The sequence below is a fragment of the Molothrus ater genome, chromosome 15, assembly GCF_012460135.2.
Source record: "Molothrus ater isolate BHLD 08-10-18 breed brown headed cowbird chromosome 15, BPBGC_Mater_1.1, whole genome shotgun sequence".
In the NCBI taxonomy this organism is placed as follows: Eukaryota; Metazoa; Chordata; class Aves; order Passeriformes; family Icteridae; genus Molothrus; species Molothrus ater.
The window spans coordinates 8,980,268-8,998,595 of NC_050492.2; the positions used below are offsets into that span (position 1 = coordinate 8,980,268).

The 18,328-nt window shown below is 49.9% G+C and overlaps 1 protein-coding gene across 1 annotated transcript in view; it reads left to right on the plus strand.

Moving 5' to 3' along the window:
* Positions 1–18,328, plus strand: part of JADE2 (jade family PHD finger 2) — a 71,600-nt gene that overhangs the window by 45,625 nt on the left and 7,647 nt on the right. Inside the window, 4 exon segments of the mRNA XM_036391449.1 lie at positions 4,128–4,295; positions 4,805–4,921; positions 10,368–10,829; positions 15,138–15,255. Of these exon segments, the coding sequence (XP_036247342.1) occupies positions 4,128–4,295; positions 4,805–4,921; positions 10,368–10,829; positions 15,138–15,255 (865 nt within the window).

Genomic DNA, 18,328 nt, shown 5'->3' on the forward strand with positions numbered 1-18,328 from the left:
TAAGAAATAATAAGCAACCTTGAGAATGAGAACTGAAGAGTTCTGACTCCTTCTTTGACCGCCAGGCTGGGAAAAAAGACTTTCTAACACATCTTGGGGTCACTCTGAGCAGCAGAAGCCCTGAGACCCTCCTCCTCTGGGTTCCTCCCATCCCTGCCCATCCCTTCCCCTGGGCTGCTCTGGACACCTGGTAAGCTTTCCTTGCAGCTCCAGAGGAGTGGGGACAGCAGTGGGGTCTTGGATAGCTGGCAGACAGCAAATTTGCTTTTCTTACTTCCTTACCCCCATCTGGGAGTAAGGAAATAGAAACTTACAGGAAATTTTACCTTATCTCCTCTATCTTCGTACTTCCCAGCATTACCATCTGAATTTGCTGAAACCTCTGAAAATGAAAGAGATTGAAATTATTACTGGCACAGTCTCCTGAAGGAGTGAGGGATGCAGTGGCTGTCACTGCTTCAGTCAAGGAGTAATGAACTCTCAGGGAATGAGAAGGGCAAAAGCACCTTGCAACCAAAAGAGAAGGATCAGTTTCCACCACAAATGGTGGCTGAGGAAGTGGTGGGAAACCCCAGCCTTCATCAAGAAAGAGGAAAACCCAGGGACACCTTCACTATCTCAGGTTGCTCCAAGTCCCATGGATTTGGGGCAACCTGAGATTTGGGGCAACTTTCTTACTCCCAGGAATTTATAAGTGCCCACAGAAACACTCAACCAGAGGTTGAAGTGCCCCTTCCTCCTTATTCTCTGGTCTCTGGGCTATTTTATTTTGTCTCCTTGTCCTTTAATATGCTTATTCTTCTTTATGGTTTTTATGGAACCCCAGTGGGATCTTTAGCACATTCATGTGACCAGCACTGTGTGCAAGACTTGGCTGGTGGCTGGGTGGGATGTGGGTCTGCAGTCCTGTGCTCACCATAGGGGTGGGCTTGCACAGACCCCCCAGCTTCCTCCTCCTCCTCTGCTTTGTCTGGGGAGTGGTGGGACCTTCCAGCTCCACCAGTGCAGTCTCACATCACCGGGTTTCTGTCCCAGCTTCCCCACTGTGTGAGCGTGGGATTTCATTTTATTTTGCTGCCTGGAGGAAAATAATTTTATTTTTAGAATTGAGTGCTAATGCTTCAGGCTCTTGCTGGGGGGAGTCTGTGGCCCTCCTGCTTTTGGGGAAACCTTGACAAGGGGAAGGCAGCCACGTGAGGGTCTCCTGGGTCCCTCGTGGACCCAGGGAGGTTTTACTGGTTGGGCTTCAAGGGGAAGCTGTGTGGTGCTGGGATGGCAGCAGCAGCACCTGGGCTTCACCCTCTGTGTGAGCGGTTTTGGGTTTTTTTAGTTCTAAAGAGAGCCATTTGCTCATCTTTTGGGCAGCTTTTCCATCAGTGCTTCCTGGAGGTGGGAGAGCACTGGAGATATCTATAGTTGCGGGTGGTGGGTGTTTTGAATGGTTTCCATCAGTGAATCAGATTCCACAAAATACCAGAATGATTCAGGGTTGGGTTCGAGGTATTTTTTTTTGTCTTGGGCTCTTTTTTAACAAGCCCAAGTGGCAGTGTCAGGCTGTGAGCTGCATGAGCCACAGCAGGGACTCAGGAGGAGCCGTGGCACCGTGTGGGCTCCACTTAAAGCAGCAGCCCCAGTGCTGCAGGAGGGGACACAGCAGCCTGGATTTCAAGGCTGTTGAAAGAAAAGAGGGATTTTCAGTTGTTTTCAGGGAGCAAAGTCCAGCCCTAAGCCCTATAGCAGCCCATAAGCTGCCTGTGATTTACTCTCTGCCCCAATTTACACCCTAAGCCACGAAGTGCAGAGCCACAGTGCAGGGTGTTAGATGGCATCATGGTTATCTAACCTGCACCATGCCTTTGCCAGCACCAGGTCCAAAAGCTGCTGGGAATGATGCTTTCCTGCAGGCAAATGGGTGCTGGTGCCATGGGCTTCACCAGAGCCATGCCTTGTCCTCCTGCATCCCCAGGGAAGGGGCTCAGGACACAGGTGGTGGGTTATGGTGCCAGGTGATATCTCTGTACTCACTTCATCTGCATGACACAGGCCATGAGGCTTGCTATTAATTAATTCCTATGAAGGGAAGCTTTTGGAAAGCACATGCAGTTGTCCTCTTAAAATTGTCAGCGAGGTGGAGCCGTGCCCCCCACTGCTAAATCACAGTTCCTTGCTCTCACAGTGACAGCATCACACTCCTGTTTAGCATGGGAATGAGCCACCTCCAGTTTGCAGCCACCATGCCATGGGCCTGTCATCACTGAATTCCCTTTCCCTGGTGTGGCACATGGCTGAACCCACCCTCTGTTCCATGGACCACACCAAGCTTGTCTATGGCTTGGCATCCTCCCTGTTTTTTTGGCATCTTGTTCTCAGTGATGATGCACCCCAAATAGATGCAGCAATAAAAATAGCTGTGCTGCTCCTATTCAGCATTCCTCTGGCTTCATATTTCTGGAGCACCTTCTGCCTGCTGCTGGACTTGGAGGAGTGTGTTTAGCTGATAATGCACCTTGTTTCTAGAGCTGCTCCTTGTATGGGACAGAAGACTTGTGTTTCCTTCTCAGGAGTGGATTGCACCTTCAGCTACTCTTAAAATCACTAGAAATAAATAACCAAGATCCATGAGTCTGCTAGAGATGGTCATAATTCCTGCTTTCCCCTGGATTTTGAGATGAGTCTGCCAGTTCATTCTGCTGCTAGTACATACCAGGCTGATTCCTGCCTGGTAATAAATCACATGTTTTATAAAACTGTGTTCCAGAAATGATTTATCTATCAGACTTGGAAGCACGGTGAAACACTGAGTTAAGGCTCTTTGAACCATGTAGACTTAGAGCAATAATATTTCCTCTCTTAATTCCTTGTTGTCCTAATAATCTGTTCACAAAATGGCTTTTTCCACTTGGAAACCACTATCAGTTTGTGATTTGGGGCAACCTAAAGTCATGTTGTAGTCTTCTGGGCCAGCAGAGACCGATGATGTGCTTTTGCCAAGCTCACACATCTCCATGTGCCTTCTCTGTTCCTGTCCCCACCCACTGCACTGTTACTTGCTGTGACAGTGACCTGCAGCAGCAGGAGAAAAAGCTGCTCTGCTCTTTTTGGGGATAAACATCAAGAAGTGGAGCTGATGAATGCCTGGGCTCAATTTGCAGCTACCAGTGCTGGGGGTCCTTGTCAGCACTGGCTGCTTGCCTTCTGCAGGGATGTCAGAGCAGCCAGATGTAGAATTAATTACATCTCCTCGCTTTAAATAGGGACACAGCCCGGTGTTAGTGCCCAAGGCAGTGTGTCGCCCTCTGAAAACCCTTTAAGTGTGAGTTATCAGGACCTGCCAGTTAAAAACTGTCTAGTTTTAGCAGTAGCTGTTTAATACAGTCATAAATCATGGTAAAAGTGGGAAGTATTTATCATTATGTGATACAGCTTATCATTTGGCTCTTCCCCAAGCACGGAAGAGAAATATTTATGAAACACTGGCTTCTCAGTATCCTGCATTACCACAGCAGGTCAGGGAGCTCCAGGGAGCCCAAGTCCTTCACTTCTCACTCTCTTGGCTGGAGACTTATCTGTGCCCCCTTTAGATGTGTCATCCTTAAGATTTATTATCCTTTCTGGTTCCTCCCATCTCATTTACATTCATGACTATTGGCTTCCCCTTTTTGCCTTTCCATATTTATTTTTGCTTCCCCTTTGGGCTGTGCTGGGTCTCTAACCAGTGTGGTCAACTTTCTCAATCATGGGCTTGTGGCTTTTCAGCCCTCAGTGACCTCAGAAGATTTCTCTGCACAGCATTTCTGACTTTTCCCATCATCATGGGTCAGGAACAGGCAGGACATGAGCGGGCAGATGTCTGTGGTGGGGGCTCTGCCCACCCCCAGCCGGGGGCCAGGTTGTGCTTGGCATGGTGCACAGCACATTTTTATACTTGGCTTTTAATTAACACCCAGGACACACTGATCCACCATGAGCATCCATGTGAAAACAGGGAAGGTAGCAAGGAAGAACTTCAGCTCTCTGTCTGCTGTTTGTTGGGATGCAGCAGCAGCGAGAAAGGTGGGAGGGAGGAGGTCTGGGAGGATGTTCATCCTGGGCTGCTGGATTAACCCTGGTCCCTCCTGTCTCCACAGGCGTGCTATGGCATCCTGAAGGTGCCCATTGGGAGCTGGCTGTGCAGGACCTGTGCCCTCGGTGTTCAGCCCAAGTGTCTGCTGTGCCCCAAGAGGGGGGGAGCGCTGAAGCCCACCCGCAGCGGGACGAAATGGGTCCACGTTAGCTGTGCCTTATGGATACCTGAAGTAAGGGCTTTGCCAGCCTCCCCTGACACCTGGGTGGGCACCCCAGGGAGGCCTCAGGTCTCAGCCCAGGGCGTTCATTAAGGGTGTAAATAACAAATGTGTAAATAACAAACGCGGTTTGGCTGTGCCAGAGCCAAAACGCCGGGCAGTTATCGTGTGTTTAATTAGCAGCCAAGGAGCTGCTAATTAAAGGAGGGCAGAGAATTGGGCTGCAAGGCCACAGAGGGAGGGGCATACCTTTGAGCAGAGTAAAGCTAATTTCGTATGCCCATCTGAGATACACCTCAGATGAGGAATTCATGCGGAGGAAAAACCAACATAAATTTTTCTTTCTTTGTCATCCAGATTTGTTTCTGGTTTGGGGGGTTTTGGTTTTTTTCCAGATTACAACTGACCCTGAAGAATAAGAAATATAATCCATCCCTCATTCAGACTGCCACAGACACCCCCTTGTAGGAGATTTGTGACCATATCCAATATTTACAACTTGTGTTCTGTCTCGTGGCCAGGTTAGCATTGGATGTCCTGAAAAAATGGAACCCATTACGAAGATCTCACATATCCCAGCAAGCAGGTGGGCTTTGTCCTGCAGCCTCTGCAAGGAGTGCACTGGGACATGCATTCAGGTATGTGACTTGGCACTGGAGAAACTCAGAGCTCTGAGCTTGTACCTGTGTTAGCCACTGGAGAGTCTTGAGATGCTGAAGGACAAGGTCTGAATAACTCTTATTTCTGTTCTGAGTAAACCTAATGACAAGAGCCTGTCAGGCATCATCAGATGTTGTTTGCAATCATTTAATGCACCGAGTGCTAGAAATCTAGATTAACTTTATTTGCATAACACAGTGGTGTTGCTGTAGTGACACTAATTACTGGGACTGCAAATGACCTTGATTTAGATCTGAAACCTCCAGGAGAAGGGCTTTGTGAGGCTGCCAGGAAAGTGAGATGCTCATAGGATACCTAACACAAGTATTTCACAAACCTCAGGGGGTCAGCCTTTCGGTTGTGGGGATATCAGGGTGCACTAGGGTTGGATAGTCCTCACTGACCTGCTGGCTGGGAGAATAAAGTACTTACCATGTATTACATTTCCACATTTTCTGATGTGCCGCAACTAAACAAACCACTGCAGATACCTGATTGCCTGCCCTCCCCACAACAGGAGAGGCGGAAATTCTGTTTTCAGATAGAAAGCAGGATTCTCCAGGCTTTTCTTTTGCAAAAGTGGGACATAGCTTCCCACACCATGATCTCTATTTTTAGGGACCCCTGCTGAGCCCCATGATTCCCCCTCCTTCCACCTGCTTGGCCAGTGTGATGTCTTGGTGGTCCCAGAGAATAGCCATTAAGCTTTGAAAAATTTAGAGATGTTTAGGGATGTGTCCTGACCCCAAGTGATCAGCTCTGGTACCTCAGCAGGAGCTGCAGGTAGTTGGTGTTTGCAGCAGTGACCATGGACCAGGAGCTGCTGGCTGGTGGCAGAAGGACAGCAGGGATAGGAGCTCTGCAGTGCTGAGCTGTGTTTGTGCTGTCATCTTGGCTTTAATACCTTAAAGGCAGCTATTTAAAAGTAATCCCCATACTTTGAAATGAAATCTCACAATACTTCTTTAAATCTGTCGCATTGACTCATTTTCTTTTTGATGGCTCTGGGTGCTTATTCACCCTGCCAGATGGAGATACTGTGTCAGAATGGCAACTGCTTTCAAAGAACAGAGGGGCAGGGAAGGAAGCAAACAGGCTTGGCAGCATCAAAAAGAATTCAGTGTCTCTCAGGCTTCATCCTCTTAGTGCCATCTCTCAGGAGCTGTGAGATCCTGAGAACTGAATGGATTTGCATTAAAGGTCACCTGAGACAGAACAGGAGCCTTGCTGCCTCATGTGCTGGCAGCTCGTGGTTTGTAAGTTTTCATGAGATTGCCACTGGGGCATTTGCCAAGGCCACCCTGCCATGTGCAGGATGGTTTTGCTTCAAGGAAAAGGGGGAGAAGTGACAAAAAAGCAGGCAGTGCCTTTATGTAAGGATTTATGGGGTAAATTAACACCCATAGGTAAATAAATACGCTCTGTACTCATCCATGGTACAGAGCTCTGTTTTGAAAGCTTATGTTTATGGAGCATATTTTGTGGAGCATATTTTATGGAGCATATTTTTGCTAGTGCCTGTTTGTACAGGTGGGATCTACCCTTGTCAGCACTTTGGGTTTGTGACCCAGCTCTGAAAGGAGGATGTTGTTTTCTGCAAAAGCACTGGGTGTTTGTTGCTGGCAGCAGCAGTCAGGTGCTGCAGGTGGGCAGGTCTGTGGAAAGAAGGAAGCTGCTTCCAGGAGAGGGTTTTCCAAGTGGTCAAGAGGGTTTTGTGAGGGTGAAATCTGGGGGGCAGGCTGGAGGAGTAGAAGACTGTCATCCAAGCAGGGCATCTCAGAGGCAGCACTGCAGCTTGAGCAAACACCCACCTCAGCCACATTAGCAGAGACAAACATGAGAAGTCTTTGTAGGGACCTCTGTGTGTGGAGGTGTTTTTTTCCCCCATCCAAATTTTGACCATCAAAAGGAAAAGAAACTCAGAGGAGCCTGAGAAAGGGCTCTCTGCTGCTGTCCATGCCTTTGGCTTTGCTGCTGCATGTGACTCAACCCCTGCTCTCTGGTACAGAGCTCTGAGCCCAGTGTAACTCAGCGTGGCTGTGACTGAGCCTAAAGTACTGGATGCTGTGCAGGGATGCAGCTCTGGAGACACCCTTTGCCTGAGTCCTGTTCAGGGGAAGTCATTACTTCATGGTGGTTCTTGTGGTCAGACATCAGGAGATGCCAGAGAGCTCAGAATGCAGGAGGAATTTTCTTGTTTGCATTTCTGAGATGGAAAAGAGAGTGCCAGGAGCCAGGCTCTGGTGCAGCCTGAGTCCTGACCATGCTTTTTTGGGACTCCTCCTTGCTTGTCAGAGTGACTGGAGGAGCTCACCAAGGCAGCACAGAATGCCAGGGCTCTCTTGGTTGTTGGCAAGCTTCTCCAAAGAAGTCATCATCTTCCAGCTTTCTTTTTGCTGTCACTTTTTGGAGAAAAAGCCCTTGGAAATGTCCTTCATCACTTCCCCCGTTCATCATCACTTCTCTGCCCACTGCCACCCCCTCCCATTAAGCAATCAATGCCCCTGGTCCTCATCCCCTGGGATAACTGGTGGTTCCCAAAGCTCTTCTGCCTGTAGTCCTGAGAAGGCAGCACGTGGCACCAGGGATAAGAGCAGGGTGTGCTGCCCCAGCCCCATCCGTCCTCTGCCCCTCATCGTGCCCTGAGGAGTCTGTGAGGCTGAAATTGCCATTTTTAGCTGAGAAGCTCTACCAGGCTCCAGACCATCTGTGGTCATGAAAAATCACATGGTAGATTTTTAAGGATGCAGAAGTGTTGTGTCTGATGGCTTGGCCAGTGTTCAGCACCGGTAATTAATTTTTCCTTCCTGAGCTCCCCTCACAGGTCTTTGGAGGAGCTGCTTCCTTCCCCTCAGCCCCAAACTGCAGCAGAGCACCACTGCAAGCTGCTGAACTTCTGTTTGAGTGACCTTGGCAACTCAAATCATCTCTGTTTCTTCCCAGTAAGAATGATTTTAGGACTAATTAGGAGCCTGTGTTAAATCTCTGGGGCAGTTTTTACCCTCTCTCTCTCTCTCTCTCAGAATTTTATTTGGGAATGGATTTGCCTGGATAAGCAGTGTGCTGAAGTGCTTGAATGGAAGGTGCTGTAAGATAATGAGGCACAATCAATAATGAAGCAGGGACTGCTCCAGTCTTTGAGCCTGGTTCGTTCTGTGTGGCAGATCCCTCCCTCCTGCCACAAGTGGCTCCATTCCAGCGCCATTCTGGGGTGGATCAATATGTTTTTATTGTTAGTTTATCCAGGGTCCCTCAGTGGCTGTAGCCAACCAGGTATCTTTCTTTGTTGCCCTGTCAGCTGAACTGCCTAATTATTTTCTGTTTGCATTTTGGGCACAGTTTCTGACAAGTGCTGCTTGCCATCTGTTGGAGTAGAGAGATCCAGGATGAGTGTCACTGGATTTGCTTTATTCCTAAGGTGGAGTGATGGTCATTCCTGGTAGCAGGACACTGTCCTGGCAGAAGACATGGGCGTGTTGTTAATGCTGTTTTTAGCACTGGTGGCAGAAACAGAAGGGAAGGGACAGCACTGTGTGTGCTTTAAAAGCCAGCATGTGATATACTGACTGCCCTGAGTAAATCTGGAAGCTGCAAGTCAGGCTGGGCTCCCTCTGTCCCTCCTTCTTTGCCAAAAATAAATACTTGGGAACAGAGCTGGTGCTTCAGCTGTGTGTGTGGTGTGACAGGGCTTGTCCCAGGGGAGGGCCAGGGTGGCAGGGCAGGCACCTTCTGCCCACTGTGGTGGTGAGTGCCCTGAGCTGGCACAGGGAGCATTAGTGGGTCCCTCACTGTGCCAGGCTCCAAGCGAGTGCCAGCAGCACAGCAGAAGGAGTTGAGTTTTGCAAGTTACCAGATATTTTTGTGAGCAATTTCAGACTGAAATTAGGACCAAATGGCCATTTTTAAACAGGATGAACATGGTGTTGGAGTTCATAATCTGCTTGCTTGTGGTGCCTGCGGGAGTTAGTGCCCAGCATTTCTGCCCGGGCCATGCTGGTACAGCCAGAGCTGCATCCAGCTCTTCCCACTGCTCTCTGAGGCTTTGGAGCAGGGCCTGGAGAGCTCTGGAAGTGAAGGATTTGGACAATGCTTGCCTATGCTTTTCTTGGTCCTGGCAGCTTCTTGAGTACCAGCAGACTGAAAAAAAAAAGAAATGTCAAAGGAAAATATCTAAAATCAGCAACGTCAAAAGTTTGCCCCTGGGTGCCTGAGCAGGATTCAGGGCTGATGGATGGGGTAATGATAAAAAGCTGTAAAACTTCTGTTCCTCCACTACTACCAGAATATATTTTTCTTTTTTAAAATTAAGGTGCAGCAGAGCCCCAGTAAAACTAAATGGTTTGTCATCAACATTCAGGAAATTTCACATGCCTCCACCTGGTCCTTCAGGCCACAAGTGCATCTTCATCCCCCACAAGAACAATCCTTCTATTAACCCAAAGTAGTGCCTACAGTAATAGCCCACTTAAAAGGTCTCATTATTGCAGTTTAACTGGTCATTAGCAGCTGGAATAGACTGATTTCTTATGGATTATGGTTGAAATAATTACCTGACACTCTGAGCCATTAAAAACAGTTAATGAGTGCAGGGGGAAAAGGTGCTGACATGGACATGGGCACGCACTGGCTGGTGGGAGTTCCTCTGTGGGACACCAGCCTGAGATTTATTGCCTGTGGGGCCCAAAGTAATTTAAGCCTGAGGTAAGTTCAGAGATCATTAAAAAAAATCGATCTGATGCAATTTTGACAACATTGTAGCCAATGTACAAGTTCTAAAGCATTCGTTTTGTGATGTTTTGCTCCAGTTACGTTTTTCTTTCTTTTTTAAATGGAGCAAGTTAGAGGCTGTGTAATTTCCTGAGGAGGAAGGCATTTAGGAGCATTGGCTGCTTCTTAGATCCCATGTTCACTCTAAACCTTGCCATGTTCTGTATGCTTCCTGTAAAAATGGCATGCTGGCTTTAGATGTAGTGACAGAGGGGGAGTAGCTTGAGGGTGAAATACAGGTAAGCATTTCTCCATCAGGACAAATCCACTGACAGTCCTGGAGCATCCCATGGGCACGTGCTGTTCTTTGGGTTTTGACATGTCTTGTTGGAAGAACCATGTGAAGCTTCTGGTTGTGGTAGGTGAGAGCTGAGCAGGGCCCATTACAGAGGTGGATTAAAGAAGATTAGGTGGAAAAATGCCACCTCTTGAGCCCTGGGGTTCTTCTGCTTGTGTTTATGGTGTTTGGGCCCTTGGGTCTGTGTGAGTGGGGCAATACCGGCGTTCCTCCATCAGGAATTCCTGTGGTGGAGCATCCATCACTTCATGGCAGGTGCCACCCTGGTGCTGTCCCTGGGTTTGTGGCGTGCCCGTGTCGCCTGTTGTATTGCTGGGTGTCCCTCATTGCTGTCCCTGAGCCCTGTCCCTCTCCCACAGTGCTCCATGCCCGCCTGTGTCACCGCATTCCACGTCACCTGCGCCTTCGACCACAACCTGGACATGAGGACCATCCTTGCAGACAATGATGAGGTGAAGTTCAAGTCCTTCTGCCTTGAGCACAGCACTGGCGCCACCAAGTTGCCCGAGGAGGCGCGGACAGAGCCCGACCAAGCCCAACTGGACTTGGAGAAGGTCACGCAGCGGAAGCAGAAGCTCCAGCAGCTGGAGGAGGACTTCTATGAGCTCGTGAAGCCTTCAGAGGTGGCAGAGAACCTTGACTTGAGTGAATCGCTGGTGGATTTTGTCTACCAGTACTGGAAGCTGAAGAGGAAAGCAAACTCCAACAAACCGCTGCTGACACCAAAAACAGATGAAGTGGACAACTTGGCTCAGCAGGAGCAGGATGTTCTCTACCGACGCTTAAAGCTCTTCATGCACCTCAGGCAAGACCTGGAGAGGGTGAGTACAGCTTCTCCTTCAGTGGTGTACCCCTGTACTCCATCAGGGCAGCTGGCACCCACAGGCAGCACAAGCCCTGCTCTCCCTGACTCAGTTTGACTCCTCTTGCGGTTTTGTTCTTCCATCTTCATTCAGAAACTTAGCAGTGCTCGGTGTGTGCACATCATCACTGCCGAAACACTGACATTGATGGAATAAGTTCGTGTTGGCCTCATGCAGGGGTTCAAAAAAACAAATGTCTGCAGGGAGAGGTACCTTGGCAGGGCTGGGTGGATGGGAGGCAGATGATGCTGCAGCTTGTGTCCACTATACGTAAATAGTTTCACAAAATTATCCTGTGTTGTCCCTCAGGTGCTTTGCAGCAGCAAGGCTTGGGAACACATCATCATTTACTTACATTAAACATCAAAGATGAGTGAAAGCAGAGTGAGAGCAGGGCCAGTGGGACTGGGCATGCCCTGCCCTGCTGCAGCCAAAAGTGGGTCACCTCCTCAAGGAGCAGAGGCAGAGCCAGGCCAGAGGATGCAGCACCTGCAGCTCCCAGTGGTGCAGGACATCCTGGAATCCTCCCAGCCAGAGCAGAGGAAGCAGCAGCCTCCACAGCAGCTTTTTGGGTGAGAGGGAGCATTGGTGGAGCAGCAGTGCCCAAGAGGTGCCAGTGCTCCCTGGGCTGGGCTTGCTGCACACAGTGGGCAGGAGCAGGGATGGGGCAGAGGCTGGAGAGGAGGAGCAGCTGGAAGGTGAGAAGCAGCAAGAGGAAGAGGCACAGGGGAAGAAGCAGCACACACAGAACCTGGGGTGAGATGGCAGAGAGGGGACAGGTGCAGTAGTGCTGCTGCTGGGGAGGCACATGGGTGTAGCACACTGCAGCAGTGGCACAGGGACAGGGACAGGCAGGGCAGGGATGCCAAGCTTGGCACACACAGCCCAAGCTCCTTCACTTGCTTTGCTTAATACCCAAGCCCTGCCTGGTCCCCTCTCTCCTGCCCCTGCCAGAGGGGTGAATCCACTGCCCTTGCCCACATCCCTGTTAGACCCCCCACCCACAGCTTAGGGAGTCTCTAGGAGGAAGGAAAGCAGGAGAATAGCATTGTTCTGACCTGGTGGATATGATGCTGTGGTTTCCTGAGCAGGGGCTGAGGGTGCAGTAGGTGACATGCTGTTCCCTGGGAGGTGAAGGTGGTGGGGATGCTGGCCCTGCATGTCCCTGAGCCCTCTCTTCAATCTGCTGTGGGTCTGCAGCATAACTGAACCTGTGGGGGGAAGGGGCAGTGTGGGTGGGCACTGTGTCCATGTCCAGGTGGGGGTTCAGCTTTGGACCAGCCTGCCCTGGTCCCCTGCTGCACCCAGTCCCGTGTGGATCCTGGAGCCCAAGAGCCTTCTTCTGTGTGGAAATAGTTGGATTTGAACCTATTGAACTATTTTCTGTGATTCTGTGGCTTTCATCACTGTGGTCATCTCTGCCATCCCTCTGCCAGTCTGTCCCCCTTTGTTCCTGCCTTTACTTACCACATTTCCATCTCTGTGTTGTGCTGGGCTGGTGCCACCATTAGTGGGTCTCCAGCAACAGGCTGCATCTGCCTGATCCGAGGGTGACAAGTTCAACTCACTTTTCCCCCTCATCTGCTCTATACTGCAAATCTAAACCAGGCTGCTTTGCCTCCTGCTGCTTCCTTTTGTTGCCAGCTTGGCTCTTCCAGCTGCACTGAACCACTGTGCATCCCTGGGTACCATGCTTTGCTCATGGCAGCTTCTCTTTGATTTCTTTGTGTCAAAACTACGTGTTTTACCAGATTTCTCATTTTCCAGAGTTGCCTCCAGGCTTTGTGGGGTGTGCCCATCAGCATTCAGCCTCTGCTTAGCAACTCCCTGCCAGGTTTCACTGCCTGTCCCTGGAAGAGCTGTTTGTTTGTTCTGCTTCCAAGAGTGGAACAATAAACACCAGCCAGATCAAAGTCCAGTGCTCAGATGGGTGATAGGGGTTTAAATCCAACTGTGGGCAGAGCATCCCAGGTATCTGATCCTGCACCTGGCAGGTCACTGCCACCCTGGTTCACTAGCAAGTAGTGAGGAATCACATCAAACTGGGATCAGAGAGGAGCAGCCTGGAAGGCTCTGAAGGTTTTCAGAGGACATCATGCTGGATTTTAGCAATTTCAGCAATTAATCTGGCAGAAGTGATTTTGGGGCTGGTCATGGTGTAGGGGTCCTCGAGTTGCAGAGGCAGAAGCAGAGAGCAGATGACATGGGGACAGCCATAGTGATGATGGTTCTCTCTGTCATTTCTTAATCCCTGACATTTCTGTACTTCACAGTGTTAGCAAATTAAAGCTATTACCTGGGAATCCTAATACAGTCACCCCATTTTATTTTTGGCCTTTTTTTTAAACCCTCTTTGCCTTTAAAAAAAAGCTTTTTCCAAGGACTGGGTGTTTAAATTAACTTTAACAAAAAGCTGTGGTTTCCAGGCTTTCACACCAGCATCTAAACTTGGCTTGGGGAAGCAGCCCTGGGTGGTGTTGAGCTGTGTAAGTGTGGGTAAATACCAGCAGTTTCTAAGCAAAGCTAAAGTAATGTTTTCTTCCAGGAATATCAAATCATAGGGAAGAGATATGGCCAAACTCTTGGAGAATCAGGTTGCCAGAAGCAGTTGTTTTCTTCATAAAGAAATAGTTTCATGTTTTCTCCAATCCAGAAAGAAAAAAAAGAGAACATAGTAAAATATGCTATAGAACTCCCTGCCTTGTATTTACAGCTAGGGGATTCAACAACAACAACAACAAAAAAAGAGCAGCTTCTTCTCCTTTTTTTCTAAACATTCCCAAATTGTCCTTATGTGAGGCAGGGCTTGCCTGCAGTTGTCCTGCTGCCCTCACAGCCTGTGGTGGCAGATATGAGGTGAGTGTGGGATGATGTCCTGGCTTGCTGTGTCATTGTGAGAGGCTCCTGGCCACACTGGGACAGTTCCCCAAGCCTGGAAATACTCCCTGCAGAGAAGAGTGTGAGCATGAGGAGGGGGAGGAATCGAAGACATCAAGGTCACATGTGGGTGTGGACATAACTATGTGCATGTTCCTCTATTCAGGCCACCTCCTCCTTACCTTATTACAGGCAGCTTTGCTCCTTCAGAGCATCAAAAAGCTGAGTAAATGCTGTCAAATCCTGTTAGCTGCCATTAGCATTTTATGCTCTGCAGCTGAAAGCCTCTGCTTGCTCCAAAGGCCTTGGTGTCCATTGTGGCAGCAGTGCCAGAGCCTGGCTCTCCAGCCACCCTTACGTGGGGCTGGCAAAAGCAGGACACTGAAACTCAAGAAGCGCCAGGAGTTATCAGCAATAATTCTGTCACCTTGTGCTGCTGGGGGTGTTTATCAGCAGCAGGGTTTAGCTGCTGCTGCTGCAGGGCTCATGTGAGCAGTTATATTTTGTGCTTTGCTGTTTGTGTTTAGAGCTTCAGATAATCACAGAATGGGTTGGGTTGGAAGGGACCTTAAAAGATCATCTTATTCCAACCCCACTGCCAGGTTAATGAAAGGTCTTGAACTGGGACAGAATGCACCAGTGATTTGCAGGTAGCTGTGGAGCAAGTGTGAATAACCATGTGGAGGGGCCAGATTTGAAGCAGGGAGCTGCTGCAGCTGCTGACCTGGGTCAGCACCCCCAGGGTATTTTGCTGTGTTTTCTGTGCTTTTCCCTGGTGTCTGCTTTAGGGCAGTTCTGTGAGGCTCTGACATCCCCATCCCAGCTCAGTCCTCCCCTGCACTGGCTGTGGGAAGAGGGTTTATCCCTCCCTGCTCAAGGTGCAGTTTGTGTATGAGAACTGGGGGCACCAAGCTGCTTCATTGAATTTGGCATTTTTTGTGCAGGTGGCCGTGTCAGGTGTGAACAGGACATGAGCATGATGCAGCTGCTGGGCCAAGGACTCAGCACAATGTTCAGGTGTTGGTGCTGGCCCTGTCCATGACTGTGTTAAATGCCCCTTCTACAGCATCTTCCTCATCTTCCTTCCCAGCCTCCCCTGCCCACCGTGGGGTCCTGGCTGATGGAGCCAGGACAGAGGTGTTTGGGCTTGGAATGATTCACTGCATGGCTTTTCCCATATGTACCACACAGTTTGGATCAAGAGCCCTCTCTGCCAGCCCTGGCTCACCCAAAGGGCCATGGGAGGAGAGCAGCACAGATGATGGTGAGGTGAAAAGGATGGAATCCCAGGGAGTGGGGATTTCCCTGGGCAGCAGGAGCAGCAGCACAGCTTGAGGGGACCTGCTTTGACCCTGCCTAAACCAGACACTGTTTCTTGTGTTTCTGTAGGTTAGAAATCTCTGTTACATGGTGACAAGACGGGAGAAAATGAAACACACCATTTGTAAACTGCAGGAGCAGATCTTCCATCTCCAGATGAAGCTTATTGAGAAAGATCTTTACCCAGGTCAGTACCACAAAACTCATTCTCACAGATGCTTCCCACTGAAGCCAAATTGTGTGCCAGGAAGCCAGAGCTGCCCCCTCCCCTGATGTGTTATTTTGGCATGGTTGATATATTGACTCAGAAACACTCAATAAAGCCAGACTCTGGGTGACTGGAGTGCTGCAGCTATTTGCTTTCACAGATCCCTCTTGATCCTCCCCTTCCCAGAAATCACTCAGAAGGACCAAGCACTTGCTTAGGTGGGGGTGCTAAGACAGTATTTGGACTTTTGTGAGCTGGGACTGCTTGGGAGGAGATGGCACATCCTGGGCACGGGGCTGCTCTGCAGCTGGCTCCCTGGCACGGGCTGGGAGCCCTGCCTCAGCCTCTTTGCAGATGCCTCTGAGCATTGTGTCAAGAACCAAGGGTTAAGCTGCTGGTGGGGAGTCTGTTGCTCCAGGAGACCAGCTCCTTTAGCTCTGGTCAGCTGCAGCTCCCTGCTTCACTTGCCCCTTAGTGGAGATCCTGCTGCTGGCTGCAAAGCCTCTGCCAACTTTTATTAAGGAGCTGAAATAAAGCTGGTTTCCTTTTGTCCTACTTTTTTTTCCTTTTGCACAAGCAGTGCCGGAGCCCACAGCTCCTGCTCCCTCCTCCCTCTCATCCTGTGCCTCCTGTGGCAGGGCAGAGCAGCCCCTGTGGCTGCAGAAGAGTTTTTCCAGCAGCAGCATCTGGTGCTTTGGCAGCTGCTTCCGACGGTTGTTGTGTTTGTGGCTTTGGAGTTGTGTTTGAAGCCATCACATGGTTGGGGTTTCTTCAGGAACTGTCTGGGCTGAGCTTTCCTTGACAAAAGTCTCCTTTGACTGAAGTTTTGGAGGCTGAGGAATGTGTGTGCTGAGATGTCTGTGAGTCAGGCCCATGCAAATTCCTGTTGATAGCCAAGGCCAGGCAGAGGTGGGGCCCCAGGGTGTGCTCTGGGGTGATGGGGGTCCTGCAGATCCCAGTCCCTGGCATACTCTGAATTGCTCTGCATGTCCTTGCTGGACCAGAGGTACAGCTCAGCAGCCTGAACACACACGAATGGTGTTTGCATTACTGGGGATCCCACACTGCACATCCATTCCCTGGCACCCAGGGTATAATGTGCACATTATTCCTGAGCTGGACCCCCACCTCACTGTCCCAGCCAGCAGCATCCCTGCCAGGAGCACCACCTGCCATGTGCTGTCACTGCCAGCTTCTGAGGGTTTTGGAGGCATCACAGGGGACTTGAGGATGCTCTTTAGTTCAGCTGGGCAAACCCAGCCCAGCATTTGCAGCTCTCAGAAGGAGATAGGCAGGGTAGTTTGCCAGGATGGGTTTTTAAGCTCTCCTCTCTTGCAGACAGGGTGTTAGATAACTGGAAATGCTCTTGGGGACCTGTGTTCCCCAAAATGCCTTGGGGGTACATGTCCAACCCTCTCTGATGCAGCAGTGGGATGGGAGCCAGCAGTTCCTCCCAGGGAGAGTGGGAGTAGGTGAGCTGGGAGCTTCACGAGTGGGGTGCAGATGCCAGCCAATGATGGGGAGCTGATGTTGAGCTCTGCTGATGGGGGTTTGGGGTTGTCTGCATTGCTCAGTGTCAGTGCTGTGCAATTGCCCTTCCCAAAAATGTTATGGGTGTACTTGAGGAAAAGCATGGCTGCTGTGCCCATGGTGTTTGTTCTGCCTAAAGGTGAGTGATCAGAGACAAACCCACAGTGGGAGGGTTGCTTGGACAGGGATTGGTGTGTAGGGATCACTTCAGACCTTATGATGCAGATGCTCTTCTCTCCTGCCCTACCTGGCTGGTGTTTGCACTTTTCCACTCTGAACCAACCGAGCTGAGCTGCTTGTCTCTCCCAGGATGGACTTACTGGTTGAGCCTGAGCAGGGACTGACTGCTTCCTCTGGGACCCAGCTTCCATGAGTTCTTGCTGCCAGGGAAACAACCCAGCTCCAGGAATTTGGTCCTGGCATCTCCAGGTGTTTTGGGCATCTGGGTCCTTCCCATGCCAGGGGGACATTAGGGACCCGAGTGCCTTTCAGCATCAGTCTGTGGAGTGTCCTGAGCTCACGAGGAGTTCCCCTGCCAAGACCACACCAGGAGCTGCAGATACTCAGCATCCAGTGAAACCAAAGCTTTGGATAACTCACTGCTGCCTTTTCCAGCACTACAAAGCACTCACTGGTTTGGAAGGGGGGGAATGGTTCTGTTAGCATCCTCCCCCACAGCTCCTGACCAGAATGTTCCCCCATCCATTGCTGGGGTTCCTGGGAGAAAGGAAGAAGTCTCCATTATTTCACCAGGATGAGGCCAGTTTTTAGCTGCTGTTACAGTAGCCATCAACTGAGATCTGTTGGGGTTGTTCCAAAGATGGTTTTGGCACAAAGGTTTTTTTGGACTGGCTCCCACACAAAACTAAGAACAGGAGAGGTTTATTTTTCCCGCTGTCAAATGATCATTTAAGCAGGAGATTCTTAATAAAATCAGTGAGAACTTCCCGTGTAAAATGAACCTTCCTCTCTTCCCTGTATTTTTCTTGCACTGAGTGGAAAGTAAACACTGTCTGGCTTTGAAACACGGCTACTATTTTGACAGGTTCCTCTTCAAAAAGTGCTGCTCGGGTTTCTCTTTAGCCCCGTTGTGCTGTCTAAACAAAGTTAGATTTTGATTTTGTAAGCGAAGTGAAAAATGTGTCTGCCTTCCTCCCATTACTTGGCAGGAACGTAGCAAATACCAAATTTGCTTTTGCCTCTCTTTCTTTCTTTCTTGTAAGTCCTTTGGTCAGGAGGGGTTCCTGGCTGGCAACTCCAGGACTGTAAATCCTCTGTTAATTCAGACTCAGGCAGGTGCAATGCAAATTCCCTCCCCTGCCCACCCAGTACATTTCCACTGCTGCTGCAGGGGGAGAACCGAGGTTATTCCCTCTGACCTATCCACCCCATGGCCTCTCTGCTGAGGATTTGCTGCTGGCTCACACAATAAACTGATTTCTTCCTTAAGATCATTGTTTAGCCAATGGGCCAGACTATGAAAAACTGCCTGTTTTGCCTCCATTTCCATGAGCCACCCACA